At 43.8% G+C, this 23095-nt stretch overlaps 1 protein-coding gene across 2 annotated transcripts in view; it reads left to right on the top strand.

Moving 5' to 3' along the window:
* Window positions 1–23095, top strand: part of b4galnt4a (beta-1,4-N-acetyl-galactosaminyl transferase 4a) — a 659811-nt gene that overhangs the window by 564367 nt on the left and 72349 nt on the right. For both annotated transcript variants that reach the window (XM_067993694.1, XM_067993695.1), the window contains exons 12-14: window positions 15753–15853; window positions 17772–17842; window positions 18644–19994. In XM_067993694.1, coding sequence (XP_067849795.1) covers window positions 15753–15853; window positions 17772–17842; window positions 18644–19994 — 1523 coding nt within the window. The remainder of the gene's footprint in view (window positions 1–15752; window positions 15854–17771; window positions 17843–18643; window positions 19995–23095) is intronic.

The following is a 23095-nucleotide window of genomic DNA, read 5'->3' on the forward strand; positions in this document are numbered from 1 at the left end:
ATAGTAGGGAAAATGCTAGAGTCTATTATAAAGGATGTGATAATAGAAAATATCAATGGGATTAGACAAAATCAACATGGATTTTTTTTTTTTATTCGTTCACGGGATGTGGGCGTCGCTGGCAAGGCCGGCATTTATTGCCCATCCCTAATTGCCCTCGAGAAGGTGGTGGTGAGCCGCCTTCTTGAACCGCTGCAGTCCGTGTGGTGACGGTTCTCCCACAGTGCTGTTAGGAAGGGAGTTCCAGGATTTTGACCCAGCGACAATGAAGGAACGGCAATATATTTCCAAGTCGGGATGGTGTGTGACTTGGAGGGGAACGTGCAGGTGGTGTTGTTCCCATGCGCCTGCTGCCCTTGTCCTTCTAGGTGGTAGAGGTCGCGGGTTTGGGAGGTGCTGTCGAAGAAGCCTTAGCGAGTTGCTGCAGTGCATCCTGTGGATGGTGCACTCTGCAGCCACAGTGCGCCGGTGGTGAAGGGAGTGAATGTTTAGGGTGGTGGATGGGGTGCCAATCAAGCGGGCTGCTTTATCTTGGATGGTGTTGAGCTTCTTGAGTGTTGTTGGAGCTGCACTCATCCAGGCAAGTGGAGAGTATTCCATCACACTCCTGACTTGTGCCTTGTAGATGGTGGAAAGGCTTTGGGGAGTCAGGAGGTGAGTCACTCGCCGCAGTATACCCAGCCTCTGACCTGCTCTCGTAGCCACAGTATTTATATGGCTGGTCCAGTTAAGTTTCTGGTCAATGGTGACCCCCAGGATGTTGATGGTGGGGGATTTGGCGATGGTAATGCCATTGAATGTCAAGGGGAGGTGGTTAGACTCTCTCTTGTTGGAGATGGTCATTGCCTGGCACTTATCTGGCGCGAATGTTACTTGCCACTTATCAGCCCAAGCCTGGATGTTGTCCAGGTCTTGCTGCATGCGGGCTCGGACTGCTTCATTATCTGAGGGGTTGCGAATGGAACTGAACACTGTGCAGTCATCAGCGAACATCCCCATTTCTGACCTTATGATGGAGGGAAGGTCATTGATGAAGCAGCTGAAGATGGTTGGGCCTAGGACACTGCCCTGAGGAACTCCTGCAGCAATGCCCTGGGGCTGAGATGATTGGCCTCCAACAACCACTACCATCTTCCTTTGTGCTAGGTATGACTCCAGCCACTGGAGAGTTTTCCCCCTGATTCCCATTGACTTCAATTTTACTAGGGCTCCTTGGTGCCACACTCGGTCAAATGCTGCCTTAATGTCAAGGGCAGTCACTCTCACCTCACCTCTGGAATTCAGCTCTTTTGTCCATGTTTGGACCAAGGCTGTAATGAGGTCTGGAGCCGAGTGGTCCTGGCGGAACCCAAACTGAGCATCGGTGAGCAGGTTATTGGTGAGTAATTTATGAAAGGGAATTCATGTTTGACAAACCTATTGGAGTTTTTTGAGGATGTAACTGGTAGAATAGATAAGGGAGAACCAGTGGATGTGGTGTATTTGGATTTTCAGAAGACCTTTGATAAAATCCCACATAAGAGGTTAGTGTGCAAAATTAAAGCACATGGGATTGGCAGTAATATACTGGCATGGATTGAAAATTGGTGAACAGAGAGTAGGAATAAATGGGTCTTTTTCAGGGTGGTAGGCAGTGACTAGTGGGGTACCACAGGGATCAGTGCTTGGACCCCAGCTATTCACAATATATATCAATGATTTGGATGAGGGAACCAAATGTAATATTTCCAAATTTGCTGACAACACAAAATTAGGTGGGATCGTGAATTGTGAGGATGATACAAAGAGGCTTCAAGGTGATTTAGACAAGTTGAGTGAGTGGGCAAATACATGGCAGATGCAGTATAATGTGGATAAATGTGAAGTTATCCACTTCAGAAGGAAAAACAGAAAGGCAGAGTATTATTTAAATGGTGATAGATTGGGAAATGTTGATGTACAAAGGGACCTGGGTGTCCTTGTACACCAGTCACTGAAAGCAAACATGCAGGTGCAGCAAGCAGTTAGGAAGGCGTATGTTGGCCTTCATTGCAAGAGGATTTGAGTACAGGAGCAAGGATGTCTTACTGCAGTTATACAGGGCCTTGATGAGACCACACCTGGAGTATTGTGTGCAGTTTTGGTCTCCTTACCTAAGAAAGGATATACTTGCCATAGAGTGAGTGCAGCGAAGGTTCACCAGGCTGATTACTGGGATGGCAGGACTGTCATATGAGGAGAGATTGGGTTGACTCGGCCTGTATTCACTCAAGTTGAGAAGAATGAGAGGGGATCTCATTGAAACATATAAAATGCTGTTAGGGCTAGACAGACTGAATGCAGGGAGGATGTTTCCTCTGGCTGGGGAGGGGTCCAGAACGAGGGGTCACAGTCTCAGGATATGGGGTAGAATATTTAGGACTGAGATGAGGAGAAATTTCTTCACTCAGAGGGTGGTGAACCTGTGGAATTCTCTACCACAGAAGGCTATGGAGGCCAAGTCACTGAATATATTTAAGAAGGAGCTAGATGGATTTCGAGACACAAAAGGCATCAAAGGGTATGGGGAGAGAGCAGGAATATGGTATTGAGATAGAGGATCAGCCATGATCATATTGAATGGCGGAGCCGGCTCGAAGGGCCGAATGGCCTACTCCTGCTCCTATTTTCTATGTCTATGTTTCTATGTAATTGCTTGCTGTACCTGCATGCTAACTTTCTGTGATTCGTGTACATGGACACCCAAATCCATCTGACGACCAATATTTCTTAGTATCTCACCTTTTAAAAAATATTCTGTTTTTTTGTTCTTCCCACCAAAGTGGATTATTTCACATTTCCCCACATTATACCCGTCACCTTCTCGCCCACTCACTTAACCTGTCTATATCCCTTTGCAGCCTCTTTGCGTCATCCTCACAACTTACTTTCCCACCGAGCTTTGTACCATCAGCAAACCTGAATACATTACACTCGGTCCCCTCCTCTAAGTCATTAATAGAGATTGTAAACAGCTGAGGCCCAAGCACCGATCCTTGCGGCACCCCACTAGTTACAACCTGCCAACCTGAAAATGACCTGTTTATTCCTACTCTCAGTTTTCTGTACACTAACCAATCCTCAATCTATGCTAATATATTACACCCAATCCTATGAGCCCTAATTTTGCATAACAACCTCTTATGTGGCACCTTATCGAGTGACTTTTGAAAATCCAAATATACTATATCCATTGGTTCCCCATTATCTACCTTGCTAGTTACACCCTAAAAAAACTCGAATAGATTTGTCAAACATGATTTCCCTTTCAGAAAACTGAGTTGACTCTGCCTAATCATATTATGATTTTCTAAATGCCCTGTTACTACGTCCTTAATAATAGATTCTAGCATTTTCCCTACTACTGATGTCAGGCTAACTGGCCTATAGTTCCTTGTTTTCTTTTTTTTATTCGTTCATGGGATGTGGACGTCGCTGGCGAGGCCGGCATTTATTGCCCATCCCTAATTGCCCTTGACAAGGTGGTGGTGAGCCGCCTTCTTGAACTGCTGCAGTCCATGTGGTGAAGGTTCTCCCACAGTGATGTTAGGAAGGGAGTTCCAGGATTTTGACCCAGCGACGATGAAGGAACGGCGATATATTTTCAAGTCGGGATGGTGTGTGACTTGGAGGGGAATGTGCAGGTGGTGTTGTTCCCATGTGCCTGCTGCTCTTATCCTTCTAGGTGGTAGAGGTCGCGGGTTTGGGAGGTGCTGTCAAAGAAGCCTTGGCGAGTTGCTGGAGTGCATCCTGTGGATGGTACACACTGCAGCCACAGTGTGCCGGTGGTGAAGGGAGTGAATGTTTAGGGTGGTGGAAGGGGTGCCAATCAAGCGGGCTGCTTTGTCCTGGATGGTCGAGCTTCTTGAGTGTTGTTGGAGCTGCACTCATCCAGGCAAGTGGAGAGTATTCCATCACACTCCTGACTTGGGCCTTGTAGATGGTGGAAAGGCTTTGGGGAGTCAGGAGGTGAGTCACTCGCCGCAGAATACCCAGCCTCTGACCTGCTCTTGTAGCCACGGTATTTATATGGCTAGTCCAGTTAAGTTTCTGGTCAATGGTGACCCCCAGGATGTTGATGGTGGGGGATTCGGTGATGGTAATGCCGTTGAATGTCAAGGGGAGGTGGTTAGACTCTCTCTTGCTGGAGATGGTCATTGTCTGGCACTTGTCTGGCGCGAATGTTACTTGACACTTATAAGCCCAAGCCTGGATGTTGTCCAGGTCTTGCTGCATGCGGGCTCGGACTGCTTCATTATTTGAGGGGTTGCGAATGGAACTGAACACTGTGCAATCATCAGTGAACATCTCCATTTCTGACCTTATGATGGAGGGAAGGTCATTGATGAAGCAGCTGAAGATGGTTGGGCCTTGGACACTGCCCTGAGGAACTCCTGCAGCAATGCCCTGGGGCTGAGATGATTGGCCTCCAACAACCACTACCATCTTCCTTTGTGCTAGGTATGACTCCAGCCACTGGAGAGTTTTCCCCCTGATTCCCATTGACTTCAATTTTACTCGGGCTCCTTGGTGCCACACTCGGTCAAATGCTGCCTTGATGTCAAGGGCAGTCGCTCTCATCTCACCTCTGGAATTCAGCTCTTTTGTCCATGTTTGGGCCAAGGCTGTAATGAGGTCTGGAGCCAAGTGGTCCTGGCGGAACCCAAACTGAGCATCAGTGAGCAGGTTTTCTCTCTCCTACCTTTCTTGAATAGTGTGGTTGCATTTGCTACCTTTCAATCCACAGGGACCGTTCTAGAATCTAGGGAATTCTGGAAGATCCACTATCTCTGAAGTAATAATTCAATTAAGTACATAACGTTTCTTAGAATCATAGAATCATAGAAAGCCTACAGCACAGAAGGAGGCCATTCGGCCCATCGAGTCCACGACGGCTCTATGCAAGAGGAATGCAGCTCGTCCAACTTGCCCGCCCTATCGCCACAGCCCTGAATTTTTTTCCTTTCAAGTACTTATCCAGTTCACTTTTGAAGACCATGAATGAATCTGCCTCCACTACCCCCTCGGGCAATGCATTCCAGATCCTAACCACTCGCTGTGTCAAAACGTTTTTCTTCATGTCACCTTTGGTTCTTTTGCCAATCACCTTAAATCTATGTCCTCTGGTTCTTGACCCTTCCACAGTGGATACAGTTTCTCTCTATCTATTCTGTTCAGACCCTTCATGATTTTGAATACCTCGATCAAATCTCCTCGCAACCTTCTCTGTTCCAAGGAGAACAACCTGAGCTTCTCCAATTTATCCACGTAACTAAAGTCCCTCATCCCTGGAATCATTCTAGTAAATCTCTTCTGCACCCTCTCTAAGGCCTTCACATCTTTCCTAAAGTGCAGTGCTCAGAACTGGACACAATTCTCCAGCTGTGGCTGAACCAGTGTTTTATAAAGGATCTTCATGACTTCCTTACTTTTGTACTCTATGCCTCTATTTATCAAGCTCAGGATCCCATATGCTTTTTTGACCTCTTTCTCAACCTGTCCTGCCGCCTTCAACGACTTGTGTACCTATACCCCTAGATTTCTCTGTTCCTTTACCCATTTTAGAATTGTGCCCTCTAGTTTATATTGCCTTTCCTCATTCTTCCTACCGAAATGCATCACCTCGCATTTTTCTGCCTTAAATTTCATCTGCCACGTGTCTGCCCATGTCACCAGCCTGTCTATATCCTCTTGAAGTATATCACTATCCTCCTCACTGTTCACTACACTTCCAATTTTTGTGTCATCTACAGATTTTGAAATTGTACCCTGTACACCCAAGTCCAAGTCATTAATATATATCAAGAAAAGCAGTGGTCCCAGCACCGACCCCTTGATTGTTAACCTTATCTATCCAAGGACAGTAGTACATTCATTAGTCTACTGGTCTATAATTTTAGGTCAGATTTTTGTTCAAGCTGGTACCAGTTTTAACTCGAAACATCTGGTTAGGATGTACGAATCCTTCGTCTGCGTCTAGGATTTCCCAACGATTAACTCTTTTAGCATTTTCAGAATACCTGCAATGTGTTCAAAATACTCATAGTCTTCCAATAAAAGCCATTTGGAATCAGTTAAACTAATTTTAATTTGATTTTTTTTATGTATAACAACATCAAAACACACAGATGACGCACATTGGAATCATATCTGAGGTATATCCGCTCCATCACCAAGACCGCCTACTTCCACTTCCGTAACATCGCCTGTCTCTGCCCCCACCTCAGCTCATCTGCTGCTGAAACCCTCATCCATGCCTTTGTTACCTCCAGACTTGACTATTCCAATGCTCTTCTGGCTGGCTTCCCACCTTCCACCCGCCATAAACTTGAGCTCATCCAAAACTTTGCTGCCCACATCCTAAGTCTCATTCTCCCTTCACCCTTGTGCTCACTGACCTACATTGGCTCCTGGTCCGGGAACGCCTCGATTTTAAAATTCTCATCCTCGTTTTCAAATCCCTCCCTATCTCTGTAACCTCGCCCCTCCCTATCTCTGTAACCTCCTCCCATCCTACAACCCTCCGAAATCTCTGCACTCCTCCAATTCTTGCCTCTTGCCCATCCCCGATTTTCTTCGCTCCACCATTGGCGGCCGTGCCTTCAGCTGCCTAGGCCCTAAGCTCTGGAGTTCCCTCCCTAAACCTCTCCGCCTCTCTACCTCTCTCTCCTCCTTTAAGATGCTCCTTTAAATCTACCTCCTTGACCAAGCTTTAACTCCTTATGTGGCTCGGTGTCAAATTTTGTTTGATAATCACTCCTGTGAAGCGACTTGGGGTGTTTTACTACGTTAAAGGCGCTATATAAATGCAAGTTGTTGTTGTTGTAATTTTTACAATAAATCAATGTAAGTTATTATATTTAGGGTTTCTCTTCTTTATAAATGTAGTAGTGTGACAAATTCTGGAAGCTCTGTTCCATTATACAAGTTTGGAGGTGCAGGGGGTTCTGAATAAATGTGCAGAATTTAAATATATTTAATTAAGTAGAACCTTTTTGTAACAGCAAGTACTGAGCCAGAGGTATTTGGCAAAGCAAGGTAGAAAGAGGTAAATTAATTCAATCTTTTTCTCAGTTTTATATTCCTTGGTCCTCATTATAAAAACCTGCATCCTAAACAGATGGTGGAGATTGCTTATTTGATATTTGTAGGAAAGGTGCTGTTCTTGAAATAAATCATAATTTGTACTTTTGTTCAAAACATTGTATTTTATACATTTAACCATGAAGGAAACATGGCATAATTTTAATATTTAAAACTGCATTTGGAAAAACCGTTAGTTAAAACATGGAGCCATTATCTGGTTTGTGTGCTTTAGTTTATGAAACATGGGTCAGATAAGTGTAAATTTTCACACTATTAGCTGTGACTTATTATTCCTGAGAAAATGCCTACTTTCAAAACCAGTCTGCTGTTTTCATTTTGAGCTGGCAAGGATGGTCTGGCTTTGATTAAACCACCCTTCTAGTTGAATAAAAGTAGTTCTTTTAACCATATCAGTGTACAATTGTGTGTGTGTGTGTGTGTGTGTGTGTGTGAGTGAGAGAGGGGTGCAAGTGTACTAAGAGAAAATATGAGCTACAAAAATACAACCATGTGAAGGGTCAAGCATCCAGTTCATACTGAAAAAGTGGAACTGCCTTGTCCCCCGTTAAACATGCACAGGTTTATTTATTGCGGTAACTGTATGAGGAGAACCAAACAATTTATTTCTCTACTTGCAGTGGGTATGGAAAACACTATGACCATGAAAACCCACAGGCCGCGATCCCAGCGAAATCGCAGGGAGTGTACCAGCCGGTGACCTCCAGAATTTGCAGGGTCAGTGGGAGGGTACCTTAGTTAGATGGGGCCGATGGGCAACTGCATCATTGCAGGCACATCTTCAGTGCCCGTCTGCCCCATGCAGCTGAAAAACCTGGCGCTTACCTGCTATTGAAGGGGTTGCCCAGTCCACTCCCCAAGGGACCCACAGTGCCACCTCCTCGGTCCCTGTACAAGGGGCATAGCCAAGTTTATTTATAATTTTAAAACTGCTAACCCTATCATTGGGGGTCCAGGTCAGTCCCATTGCTGGATTCTCCTTGCCTGGATCCTCCCCTCCCCCACTTATGCCCCTCCAGAAGCTGGTATGCCACATCTTGCCTGGTATACTGGCCTCCAGTAATATGCTGGGTCCTGACAATGCCAGGGAGCTCCCAGCATAGGGACCCTCCACCTCTGCGGATGGCCCCTGACATCGTTAGCCTGGTAGACAGGCAACCTTACAAGGCCAACCAGAAAATCCTCGAATTGGCGAGGATCCAAAACAACTGGGTCCCTGCCGCTTTCCAGTAGTTTCTGCTGGGACTCCTACCAAAGTTTTAGCAGGAATCCCAATGAAACTCCCAAGGAAATTCAGGTCTCATGGGGAAACTTTCCAGCTTGGCTCCTCCCTTACAGGCATCACATATTGAAAATTTGGATCAGTGCATTTCCGAATTTTCCGACCATTTGACTTAATACGTAATTATATATAGGTACTAATAGATCTCCCATGATGTGGTCATGGTGAGTCAGAGGAGTCTCTATTTTATAACAATATTTGTGCTATGTAGGGCATAACATCAGGGCCACTGATGTATAATAACAGAATAAGTCAAAATCCATTTTTATCAGATGCCATTCTGGGATTATTCCTGGTGGTTTGGGGATTGAATTGCACAACACTGTCATTATTCTGTGAAAACTATATATAAGTGGCTATATATATGTAGGAGGGTCGGGGGAGGGCGGTGAACTTCCACAGGGTTCTACCGCTCATCGCCGTACCTTCAACAGAAGAGCCAAGCTGTTTACGCCAATTATGCAGGGTTTCCACGGCTCTACCACCAAAGTGTCCGCAGGTGAATGGGAGAACCCCACAGAAATTCACCCCCACCTCATATTTGGCAATTATAAAATGTTAATATTCTAATTAGTGATATCTGTGAAACACAGAAAGATGAGGAGTCAGAGAAAAGAGGAGACTGTGACAGAGTTTTTCCTCATCTTAATTTGAGTTCTTTTTTTCAAATACAAAAACGAGTTGAATTTTGAAAGCTCTTATCATCTGAGTTTTGTTGTTAGTTAGTAATTAGAATGTTTACGTATTCTTACATGTGTGCGCGTATATGAAAACAACAAATTCACTTCTTACAGAGATCTCCGCTACCAGGCATGGGATTCCACACCCCCATCAAAGCACGATGCCTGATTTCAGGTGTTAAAGCTGTCTGATGACCGGAGAGGGAAATAAATGGCTAGAGCAGGGGCAGGCCTGAGAACTGTACCATTCAGTGAAACATTTGTGGAGGTCCTGCTGCAGGAAATCCTGCAAAGGAGGGTGGTCCTTTTTGGAGCACTCCAATACAGGTCAGCACCAGAGCAGGATGGATGGAAGTGGCAGAAAGGCTAAATATTACCTCACCTGGGCCAGTACTAATGAGGTGTTGTAAGGTTGGGTCCTTTTTGATTGCCTTGGGTGTAAACCCTTTCACATCTACTCTGATCCTCCTCCAAAACCTGTAGCTACAAAGGAATGCCAGTGGAACAGCCATATTTACTATTTAGGCAACACAATAGTGCTACTGCATTACCAGATGGGAAATGGGATGTAGTTTTAATAACCTGGTCATATGTGCAGTACAACAAACAAAGCAAAAACAACCAGCAAACAGTGAAATTGCTGTTTCAGGCTAAAGCTCCTTCCTCCATCTATCAAGTTGGAGCCCCTTTTAAGAAAAAGAATCTAACATGGCTGAAGGAGCTTGTCAAGCAGAGAACTCCCCAGCTTCCCTTCGAAATAATGCCATGGGATCTTTTATGTCCACCTGAGAGGGCAGACAGGGCCTCAACTGAAGGACGGCACCTCCGACAGTGCAGCACTCCCTCAGTACTGCACTGGAGTTTGGACTTTGGGAGTTTCATGTTAAAAAAAACTGTACAAGAAAAGTAAGGCCTTTAATTGACCTATGGATATGGGGTGAAACTTGTGAACTATGATTTTATATAGCTCAGCTTTCCCCATGTATGAGCATGCCAGACCATTTCGGCAATTGAGCTCCTAAGGTAAGCATTCATCATAAAACAAACTTTGAATAGATGCACCATATCACAACACATCACTAGTAATTCTAGCTCTATGTAAACATTGGTTTTACTGTTTTAAAAAGTATGTTTATACCCATGGCACAAATTGAAAACATGACCAAAATCCCCTGGATCTGTTATCTCTCCAATGACCGAACCTTATATAAATGTGTCACTCATAATTTATTCAGCCAGGTAACTCCTTTGGATAAATACGAATACTAATAATGAACAGAGTCTAGAAAAGTGTTACATCCCTCTCCTTGAAGCAGCTTCGCCTGACCCAGCTGGTACACTCACCCGACAGTAGCACTTCCATTTTTTCTAATATATTCAAATCTTCGAGTGCTTCTCCATTTAACTAATGATTTTTATCTTATTCTAAATGGTGACAGAGGGCTGGAGCTTTACATCAAAGCCTGAAGGAATAATCACTGCAGTCGGTGTGGTGTTCATTGCCATTGAAGACATAACTAATTTATTCTCCGTATTACAGTCATCAGTGCCCCCCTCTGGCAGTGTGCTGTTAAAGGGGTAATGAAGCCAGATGATCCCTCATAATTAATGCAACCTTTTCAAATCATGGCACTACTGAATGCTGAGTCATTAAAAGTAATTGGACCAGGGATTCTGAATCCTTACAGTGACTGCTGCGTTATATAATGCGACAGCAGCTGCTGCTGTGGGTGCCTGAGCGACCTGAAATAGACACCCCACAGTGACTGCTTTTCTTTATCTCTTGAGGAACTCGGGGCAAATGACCCCAGAAGGTCGGGCACCACCAAGGCTACAAAAGAGTCAGAGAGAAAGACGAGGTCCACCAGGGAGTTGAAAGCAAGCTGCGGGTTTTAAAAAAAAAATCAGTGGGTTACAAGATGAAAGGTAGACCGAAGGAGTCTCACAGTTTTGAGGTCCTGGGAAAGAATGGCTTTAGGGAAGGATGTAAGGAGTCGCACAACACCAGGTTACCTGACGAAGGAGCAAAGCTCCGAAAGCTTGTGATTTCAAATAAAGCTGTTGGACTTTCAAAGCTTGTGATTTCAAATAAAGCTGTTGTGATTTCAAATAAAGCTGTTGGACTTTCAAATAAAGCGTAGGCTTCGAGGAGCTCCTGAACATTTACCTGAGGAAGGAGGAAGCCTCCGAAAGCTTGTGAATTTAAAATAAAATTGCTGGACTATAACTTGGTGTTGTAAAATTGTTTACAATTGTCAACCCCAGTCCATCACCGGCATCTCCACATCAGGACTATAACCTGGTGTTGTACGACTCCTTACATTTGTCCACCCCAGTCCATCACCGGCATCTCCACATTTAGGGAAGGAGACAGTGCGATGAGGTTTTGTTTCAATAGAGTGGAGGTCTGGAGATGAGAAGAGCATGTATTTGCAGCATTGTAGTAACAAGAAAGGAAAATTCATAAAAGCACTGAAGTTCACTCCAACCAACATCCTGATACTCCCCACTAGAACTCTGCACTCCTCCAATTCTGGCTTCTTGCGCATCCCCCACTTCCTTCGCTTCACCATTGGCCGCTGTTCCTTCAGCCGTCTAGGCCCTAAGCTGTGGTATTCCCTCCTGAAACCTCTCCGCCTCGCTCCTCATTTAAGACGCACCTTAAAACCTACCCCTTTGACTCAGCTTTTGGTCACCTGTCTTAATGTCTCCTTCTTTGACTCGGTATCAGTGGTTACTGTAGTTAGATGTCAGGATTGTCATGTTAATTCAAGCATGGAGAGCTCCTGTTATATACGCATTTTTAACCACAGGCTATTTGGCCCAACAAGCCAGTCTCTTTTTTTTGTGGATTTGCTGCACCTGCCTGCTTTCTTAATGTATCCTGCAACAGTCTCTCTCCAGAAACACATCTAATTATCTCCTGAACCCATTTATGCGGTTTGCTTCAATGTCCTTCCTTTGTAAATTTTTTCACAACTCAATTACCTTGCAGGTGCAAAGTTTTCACCTGACTTTCCTTCTGACTCCGAATGTCCTGATGTTTAATTCATGTAAACGTAGTTAACATTTTGCCTGCCTCGGTTTTGTGCATTGCCATCATAACCTTGAAAGCTTCCACTGGGTCACCTCCAGCTCTCCTCATTTCCAAAGAAAACAATTCCAGCATTGTTAACTTTTCCTCATAATTTAAATCCCTGATGTCTTAAATAATTATTGTTGCCTGTGCACCCTGTCAATAATACAATGGACAAAATGGGAGGGAAAATCAATCAAGGTGTCACGGTTCAGGATTCTGTGGTCATTTTTTCCACAAACAGGACCCCGATGTGAGATGTTTAAAAATACCTTTTGAGCAGAGGCTTGACTAAAAGTGATAGGTTGCTCCCCGTAGTCCCATGTCGAGTTATCAATCCAAGTGGCAGTTCAGAGATGTTTTCCATATGGGATGGGCGATTGTTTTGAAGAATTCCCAAACAACGGGCCCATTTATTTGCAACGTCTCGTCGCTCAAGAGATATCTAGCACCTTGGTGCTGACACGTACCTTTGGTTTCTGCCAGTCTTTGAATAGAAATTTTTTATCAATTCAGGCATTAGGAAATCAGTAAAACAGCATAAAGGTTGCGAAAGTACTCAAGGCTGCAAGGGAAAAACAACATCTGCGCTTTTGTAGGACAGATAGCAGAGCAAACCTATCTTACTATGTTAAGTAGGAATCCCCTCAAGCAGTTTAGCGTACTCGTGGTCTTTGTTTTTGTAACAGTTTGCAAACAGAAGTTAAACTGATTGTATCAAGTGAGTTTCATTGTCCTCAGTGTTCTTCATGTTTTGTCTACCGTGGAATAAAGCAGCTTAAGAACTGAACCAAACGACACCTCACCTCGTGCTAACCCTTTCATCTTTGGAGAGATTATAGGAGTACACATGCTTAAGAGACGGAGATCCAGTCCAGATCACAAAGGAGTTTCATTGTCACACTCCTGGGTCTCACCACCGCAATAACAGGTACAGGGCACTGGGTGTCAACTTGTGAAGATGTGGAGATGCCGGTGATGGACTGGGGTTGACAATTGTAAACAATTTTACAACACCAAGTTATAGTCCAACAATTTTATTTTAAAATCCACAAGCTTTCGGAGGCTTCCTCCTTCCTCAGGTGAATGTGGAAATGAAATCCTCGAACCTATCGCATTTATAAATCACAGAACAATGCCTGGTGATTACAGATAGTCTTTTCAACTGCCCGTTGCCAAGGCAACCAAAGTGTTCAGACAGAGAGGTGTTACCTACAGGGCCACCGAATATACAAACTGCCAGAACTAAAAAAACAGATGATGTGGAGATGCCAATTAAAAAAACAGAGCGAGAGAGGCAGAAACATAGAAACATCTGGAAGGAATGTTCCGGAACGAGACACTCGACAACGCAAAATCGTCGAGCAGAAATTGATAGCCAAGCTCTGTTTTTTTAATTGGCATCTCCACATCATCTGTTTTTTTAGTTCTGGCCGTTTGTATATTCGGTGGCCCTGTAGGTAACACCTATCCGTCTGAACACTTTGGTTGCCTTGGCAACAGGCAGTTGAAAAGACTATCTGTAATCACCAGGCATTGTTCTGTGATTTATAAATGCGATAGGTTCGAGGATTTCATTTCCACGTTCACCTGAGGAAGGAGGAAGCCTCCGAAAGCTTGCGGATTTTAAAATAAAATTGTTGGACTATAACTTGGTGTTGTAAAATTGTTTATAACTTGTGAAGAAGCAGACAACCAGGCCAATTAAGGGAGGGACTGACACCACTGAACCCGAGTGGATACCTTGCGGCTGATCTGAATTCGTAACATGAGGGTACGACCGTCATATGTTATTGCATTATCAAGACCTAAATAATCATTTCAAAATGCTTCCCTTCCTTTGGTCCAGAGTTTAACGAGTATTAAAGAAAGGCCCACAAAAGATTATGCGAGATTTTGACAGGAACAGAGATTTAGTTCTGTGATGGATGGATGGATGGATGGATGGGTCTCTGAGTAAGAATTGTAAAATGTTATGATGTGGAGATGCCGGTGATGGACTGGGGTTGACAAATGTAAGGAATCTTACAACACCAGGTTATAGTCCAACTATTTTATTTGAAAATCACAAGCTTTCGGAGGCTTTCTCCTTCGTCAGGTGAGTGAGTGTGGGATTCCATGGAAGGTTACCGCATTTATAGTCAGCTGTGCCATAACATAAAATGTTATGGCACAGCTGTTCGGCCCATCAATTCCATGCTAGTGTTTTTTCCATGTGAGCCATCAAATCAAATCTCATTCTCCCTCTCACTCCCCATGCCCTTTAGTATTCACCTTTTTCAAGAAACTATGTCATTCCTTTTTACTAGAACTTATGGATTCTGTTGCAGCAACAGTTTGTGGCAGGGGATTCGACATTCTAACTGCCCTCTGTGTAAATAATTTTTTTTCTAATCTCCCGTTTAATTCTTTTTGTGATGATGTTAAATTTCTGCCCCCTTGTTACTGCCGATTGGACCAATGGAAACCATTTACCTTTTATTGTAACCCTTCATAGTCTTGAAAACCTCTATCAGGTTACCCCTCAATCCTCTCAGATCAAGTGAAAAATAAACCTAACTTCTCAGGTGGCTCTTCATGACTGTGACCCCCCCCTCATTCCAAGAATGATGGTGGCCAGTGTGAAGGTGCGGGAAGTGAACCTCAGCCTCTCCGGGTTCTAAGAGTCGTAAGTGCCAACTCGTGTGAAACATTAGGGTAATCGGGACTAAGCGTCTTGGGACATTTTACTATGTTAAAGGGGCTTTAATGTCAAATGTCAGCCACAGCTCAGTTGGTAACACTCTCGCCTCTGAGTCAGAAAGTTGTGGGTTCAAGCTCCACTCTAGAGATGAGCACATAATCTAGGCCGAGTATTCTGGCACAGTACTGAGGGAGTGCTTCACTGGAAAGAGACATTAAACCGAAGCCCTGTCTGCTCTCTCAGGTGGATGTACAAGATCTTATGGCACTATTTTGAAGAAGTGCAGGGGAATTCTCCCCGTTGTCCTGGCCAATATTTATCCCTCAACCAACATCATTAAAAACAGATCATCACATTGCTGTTTGCGGGACCTTGCTGTGTGCAAATTGGTTGCCGCTTTCCCTACATTACAACAGTGACTACACTTCAAAAAGTACTTAATTGGCTGCAAAGTGCTTTAGGCTATCTCGAGGCTGTGAAAGGTGCTATAGAAATGCAAGTAGTTGTTGTTGAGGCAGACCTTTAGGAACAGAGGCTGGAAAGTTGAAGGAAAAAAAATCATAGACCTTTAAATTATAACAGTGAAATCAGCAATAAGAACACCCCAATTATCAGTATATCTAGAAGAGAAAATGGCCCTAAAATTTCCCAGAGGTTCTCCTAGTTCTCTTGTTGTAACAGTGGCGGGAGACCACCAGAGACCCGACGTAACCAGTTACGGGCCATCGCCATTTTCTGGATGGCTCCGCCAGATTTACCGCAGGAGGCCTTTGTGGAATTTCACAGCCAGAATGTTTTCAAAGCAACCTTTCACATTGTATACAATGTGTGCAATTTGAAGGAACCATTTTCAAAACTAATCCCAGGGGTCAGTACAGTACTTACCCTGTTGTTTGTGTACTCCTACAGGTCTACCTGTCCTTCGTCTACCCGAATGACTTCACCAGGCTCACTCACATGGAAACCGAAAATAAGTGTTTCTACCGGGAGAGCCCCTTGTATTTGGAAAAGTAAGAACCCAGGAGTAAAGTTCAAAATTAGAATATCGGAGGTATTAAATTGAGACAGCGGTGAAACAAAAAGCCGAGCATCAGTTGTGGGGCTTTGGATAGGAGCGACTGTTAGGCCTTGAGGCAGAGTGAGGGTTAAGCCCCCTGCACTGGAGTTTATCATTGCCGTTAGCAACGAGACGTGCCTTGCTTTAAATTCATAAAATATTCATTGCACTATTTCTTATCTGGAATGTTTCTGTGCTGTTTGAATTACATGGATATGATACCCTTTAATAGCTTCACAAACGTTTTTGTAATTCGAGTTGCCACCTGTCCTCTTTGGGACCAGACTCTTTGGTTTCTAATTGAACTGTTGATAAATTTCTAAAATGTAAACTAGGCATCACGACCTAGGCTTTCCACCTCCTCATCTCCCTCCCTCATCAATTGAAGTGCATCTCCAGGAGGGGATTTCCCTCTGCCACAAAGATAGCCCCCTGACCCAGATTACTTTCTGACCTTGGGGTCATCGCCACTTTTGGAGTCGAGCTGCCCGGCCTCCACCAAGGAGTTCCACTGAAAAGAGGGCGGAGCTGTGGTGAGGCAGACCACAGCGGCCTGCTGCAGCATTGTACTACCAACCTTTCCTTTTCAATAAAAATTGAGCTTCCTCTTCTTAGGCCTGTAAAATGTAGCATTCCCTGAGTGTTTGCACAGGCCCTGGCTGCATAGTGATCTTTTAGCCCCCACCCACCCACCATAGAACCCTGGATGCCTGGGTCAAACAGGTGGTTCCTGAGTCCTGCATTCAAACAGCACGAATGGAGGAAACACAATGGCGGCCGTCTTTCCTTCATTCGCATGAACTTAACATGCACACATTTTCTTTCTCAATGAGACTGGCCCCCAGAAAACAGCAGGAAGGCTGGGATGCCATGGAGCATATTCCCTAGTACCTATCTGTCCCACCTGCCCCTGATCCGAAGAAAGATTGGAAAGCCGAGGCCTATAAATCTGTTTTTTTTTTAAATGTCCATTTTTTTTTCTTCAGTGACTTCTTTGTACTTTGATGTTGATACAGGTTTTGGTTATTAAGGTTTTCGGTGAATTTTCATCAGCAGCAAACATCAGAATACAAGCAATAATCCTACTGCTTGCCCCTATCCCTGTCCAGTTTTGGACTTTGCAAACAGTAGCAGCCAAATCTGGTTTTCTATGATACTGCTACACAGGCTGGAGTGTACTGAATGCATACAGCACATTGAGGGTCTCACAGCACACAATTATTTTAACAACGTGCCACCAAAGTCTAACTTTCACTTAAAACCCCTAAGTGGGAGAAGAGGACTCCGAACCTAATTAAACATTTCCACAGATTAAGACTGTGCAGGTTAAACTTTGCAATCAGTTAAATGCATATGAGATTTTCACTTTGGGACAGTGTGATGATTAAATATGTTCGCACACCTCTCGTTTTCCCACTTGCATATGGTTTGCATTATAGCCTTCTCACTAATAATCGGCGGTGTCGAGCTAGCTGATTAGATTATGGGTGCAAGTATTTAATTTTTGAAACATGGTGGATGAATTTATTTCCTGTCACTGTCTGTGATTCTCTCAACATCATAATAGCAGCTCTGACACAGGATAATGGAAGGTGCTGAGACTAAAGGAAGCTATATGGGTATATTGGGGAGAGATAGGAGAGTAAATTGGAATATTTCTCTCCTAATCAAGCCTCCTTTCATACTTACCCATAATATAACAGTTATATTGATACCGTGTACCGTTGGGATCAGTTCCTTAAATATATATTTTCTACAATTGAATATCCATCACAAGCCACTGAAGCTTTGTAACTCAGTCCATGAAGTTGATGTGACCATGGTGTTGGCCTCAGTTTTGTTTGAAATTTCTATCTTTTCTCTCCTGACAGGTTTGGATTCTACAAGTACATGAAGATGGACGAGGAGGAGAACAAGCCATTCTTGTTCGATAACCCAGAGGGTAAGAATGCCAGCCAGTCAGTCCTGTAACATAGAATTACACAGAATTCACAGCACGGAAACAGGCCATTCGGCCCAACTGGTCCATGCCGCTGTTTATGCTCCACACGAGCCTCCTCCCACCTTACTTCATCTCACCCTATCCACATATCCTTCTATTCCTTTCTCCCTCATGTACTTATCTGGCTAAAGTAGGAATAAAAACAGGGAGTGCTGGAAACGTTTCTTTGGTCTACTCTTGAAAGCAGAGAGAATTAGATTTAACCTCAAAAGACTTGCACCAGAGTGACATTTGCAATTCCCACACCAGCCATCCGTGAAGCACCTCAAAATAAAATTGCAAAAATGTCTAAATGGAAAGTGTTCCATCCTCAGTTAAAATACCCTCACCTCAAAGAGCTCCAAATCCACCAGAAAAGGAAAAGAAACAAAAATTGAAAAGAAAAATATTGCAGAGCAAATTGGCATCATGGTGATACCACAGCATCACCCCTCTATTTATGCACTAGATTAAGCATCTCCAATATCCTTGTAACCGAGCCCCATTAAAATTATAATGGTTTAATGTATTCACAGAATACCATGAATTTCAAAATATTCTCTGGTTCAAAGGATGTTTCTTATTCTGCCTTAAAATCAGCTTTAGAAATGGATGAGAAATAATGTTTTGAGATGTAATGGGATGGAAAAGTGCTGCATGATTTAAAACCTCAAAGACAGATTCTTTTATATTGTGTTACTGCTCTATTACTTACAACCAATTATTCTTTCCTTTTTTCTCCCCATTATTTGGGCTTTATAGATTTCCCAGAAGAATCAGAAGGAGTCGACACAGAATCCATACTAAGCAACAGTCAGCTCTCGTGGGAGAAGAGCAACGTTAAAGAGCGAGAAAATAGCAGCCTGGCCCAGAACAAAGCGGCTGCCAAGAGGAGACCTCTGCCTTCGGTGGTGGACAACATGGGTGACTTTGGTGACTACACATTTAGCCACAAGAGAAGGACCGTGACCGAGGAACTCCACACGGTGAAACCGCAAAGAAAGGCCTTAGATCCCATTCCTCAGGAAGATGTTGTGTTTCCATCCGCTGTTGCCTACAACAGTCAGGAAATGGGCCTCTTTCACAAGCCAAAAAATAGACAAAGCAGGTCCCTAACCTGGGCTAAGCTCACCCCAGAAGAGTTGAATAAAAAGCCAGCCAACCAGTCAGCTGTATCCAAACTTGGTAAGAGTAGTTTGTTCAACTTGCAGCCGCAGATTTCTATTCCACTAATTCCCAGCAAAACCAAACAGTTTTTAAGTAACTCTGCTCATGCAGGGATCCACAAGCTGGAAAAAAAGAGACTCGGTGAGCCCAAGAAGCTGCAGAACAAAATCTATGTGACCAGGCCCCAAGAGAAGAGGAAAAAAACATTGCATGCAGAGAAGGCCAAGGAGTTGTTTCCGGGGGTGTACCTGTATACCAGCACAAAGAATGGCGAACTGCAAGACTTGAGCCCCAAAAACAAGGAGAGGAACTTGGCTTCTATTACAAAGGGGAAAAAAACAACACTGTACCTCACCAATAAAATTTTTTGGTTAAATAGCAACACCTCACAGGAGAGGGAAGCGCAGGATGCCAACAATGATGCCTTTCGAGGGACAACTATTAAAAAAATGAGGAGGAACTGGAAGGCACTGCACAGAAAATTGGAGCAGAATAGGGGGGACAAGAACAGACACAGCATTACTGTAACGCCTCATGCCCACCTTATGAGTGAGGAGGGTTTGGGTAAGGAAGACGCCACAATTCACAAAGAAACAAAGGAGCTTAAATTAACAGGCACTGCCACTGGAAATGGCGCTGAAGAGACACCCTACTGGAAGACTGATGACCTGAGTGAATCCCAGCAAACCTACACAGACCAGTTTGAGGTTACTGATGACGGACTATCAGATTACAGTTATGAGGACACTGAGCTGCAGCGAGGTTGGCTGGAGGAGTCCATAAACTGGCAGCGAACGTTCAGCGTCAGCTCCATGGATTTTGAGCTCCTGCGGTCGGACTGGAATGACCTCAGGTGTAACGTGTCAGGCAACCTGCAACTGAGCGAGAGTGAGGTGGTGGATGTTCTGGCACAGTACATGGAGAAGCTGAATGAGAAAAATGGAGGGTAAATATTTTCATACTATTCCTATGTAATTATTTTTCTTAAAGTAAGCCTTTATTTCTGCCTTGTTCCATTTTAGGATTGGGCACTGTCAACTGGGAGATAGTGTGGAGATAACGCTTTATTATGTCAACAATGAACCTTAATCATTTCATAAAGAAATAGGAGCAGGAGTAGGCCATACGGTCCTTCGAGCCTGCTCCGCCATTGAATAAGATCATGGCTCATCTTTGCTTCTCAAATCCACTTTCCCACCCAATCCCCATATCCCTTGATTTCCTTAGAGTCCAAAAATGTATCGATCTCAGTCTTGAATATATTCAACGACTGAGCATTCACAGCCCTCTGGGGTAGAGAATTCCAAAGAATCACAGCCTTCTGGGGTAGAAAACCCGAAAGATTCACAACCCTCTGAATGAAGAAATTACTCCTCATCTCAGTCCTAAATGGCCAACCCCTTATCCTGAGACTATGACTCCTAGTTTTAGACTCTCCAGCCAGGGGAAACAGCATCTCAGCATTTACCCTGTCAAGCCCTCTCAGAATCTTATATGTTTCAATGAGATCAGCTCTCATTCTTCTGAACTCCAGAGAGTATAGACCCATTCTACTCAATCTCTCCTCATAGGACAACCCTCTCATCCCAGGAATCAAACTAGTGAACCTTCTTTTCACTGCCTCTAAGGCAAGTATATCCTTCCTTAGGTAAGGAGACCAAAACTGGTCTCAGTAGTCCAGGTGTGGTCTCACCAAAGCTCTGTACAATTGCAGCAATACTTCCTTACTCTTATACTCCAACCCCCTTGCAATAAAGGCCAACGCACATTTGCCTTCCTAATTGCTCGCTGTGCCTGCATGTTAACTTTCTGTGTTTTGTGTACAAGGACACCCAAATCCCTCTGAACACCAACATTTAATATTTTTTCACCAATTAAAAAATATTCTGTTTTCATATTCTTCCTACCAAGGTGAATAACTTCTCATTTCCCCACATTGCACTCCATCTGCCACCTTCTTGCCCATTCAATTAACGTCTATATCACTTTGCAGACTCTTTCGCCCTCCTCACAGCTTACTTTCTCACCTAGCTTTGTATCGTCACCAAACTTGGATACATTACACTCGGTCCCTTCATCAAAGTCATTAATACAGATTCTAAATAGCTGAGGCCCAAGCAGTGATCCTTGCGGTACCCCACTAGTTACAGCCTGCCAACCCGAAAATGACCCGTTTATTCCTACTCTCTGTTTTCTGTCCATTAACCAATCCTCTGTCCTTGCTAATATATTACTCCCAACCACATGAGCCCTAATCTTGTTTCACAACCTTTTGTGTGGCACCTTATCAAATGTATTTTGAAAATCCAAATATACTACATCCACTGGTTCCCCTTTATCTACCCTGCTAGTTCCATCTTCAAAAAATCCTCATAGATTTGTCAAACATGATTTCCCTTTCATAAAACCATGTAGATTCTGCTTAATCATATTATGATTTTCTAAGTGCCCTGTTACCACATCCTTAATAATAGTTTCCAGCATTTTCCCGACTACTGATATCAGGCTAACTGGCCTGTAGTTCCCTGTTTTCTCTCTCCCTCCTTTCTTGAATAGCGGGGTTACATTTGCTACCTTCCAATCCACGGGGACCGATCTAGGGAATCTAGGGAATTTTGGAAGGTCACAACCAATGCATCCACTAACTCTGCAGCCATCTCTTTTAAAACCCTAGGATGTAGGCCATCAGGTCCAGGGGATTTATCAGCATTTAGTCCCATTAATTCCTCCAGTACTTTTCCTTTACTAATATTAATTAGTTTACGATCCTGACTCTCATTAGACCCTTGGTTCCCCCTATTTCTGGTATGTTTTTTGTGTCTTCTTCTGTGAAGACAGATCAAAATGTTTGTTTAACGTCTTTACCATTTCCTTATTCTCAATTATAATTTCTCCTCTCTCTGCCTCTAAGGGACCCACGTTTACTTTCACTAATCTCTTCCTTTTTACATACTTGTAGAAGCTCTTACAATCTGTTTTTATATTTCTTGCTGGTTTACTCTCTATTTTGTTCAATTTTCTATTTATTCCATATTCTATTTTCTTCCCCTTTATCAATTTTTTGGTCATCCTTTGCTGGTCTCTAAAACCCTTCCAATCCTCAGGCTGACAACTCTTCTTGGCAACATTATAAGCCTCTTCTTTTAATCTAATACTCTCCTTAAATTCTTTAGTTAGCTACGGATGGATCATTTTCCCGTGGAGTTTTTATTCCTCAATGGAATGTATATTAGTTGAGAATTATGAATTATTTCTTTAAACGTTCGCCATTGCTTATCTACCATCATATCTTTTAATCTATTTTCCCAATCTAACTGAGCCAACTTGCCCCTCATACCTATGTAATTGGCTTTGTTTAAGTTTAAAACTCTAGTTTCGGACTTAAGTACGTCATGGAGGAAGCAATGAGGGTAGCAAGGGCACAGAATGTACTCTGAGTGCGGAACTTCAATGTCCATCACCAAGAGTGGCTCGGTAGCACCACTACTGACCGAGCTGGCCGAGTCCTAAAGGACATAGCTGCTAGACTGGGCCTGCGGCAGGTGGTGAGCGAACCAACACGAGGGAAAAATTTACTTGACCTCGTCCTCACCAATCGACCTGTCGCAAAAGCATCTGTCCATGACAGTATTGGTAGGAGTGACCACCGCACAGTCCTCATGGAGACGAAGTCCCGTCTTCATACTGAGGACACCATCCAATGTGTTGTGTGGCACTACCACCGTGCTAAATGGGATAAATTCAGAACAGACCTAGCAGCTCAAAACTGGGCATCCATGAGGCACTGTGGGCCATCAGCAGCAGCAGAATTGTATTCCAGCACAATCTGTAACTTCATGGCCCGGCATATTCCTCACTCTACCATTACCAACAAGCCAGGGGATCAACCCTGGTTCAATGAGGAGTGTAGAAGAACATGCCAGGAGCAGCACCAGGCGTACCCAAAAATGAGGTCCCAACCTGGTGAAGCCACAACTCAGGACTACATGCATGCTAAACAGCGGAAGCAACATGCTATAGATAGAGCTAAGCGATTCCACAACCAAC

This window comes from Heptranchias perlo, chromosome 12, assembly GCF_035084215.1.
Source record: "Heptranchias perlo isolate sHepPer1 chromosome 12, sHepPer1.hap1, whole genome shotgun sequence".
NCBI classification, from domain to species: domain Eukaryota; kingdom Metazoa; phylum Chordata; class Chondrichthyes; order Hexanchiformes; family Hexanchidae; genus Heptranchias; species Heptranchias perlo.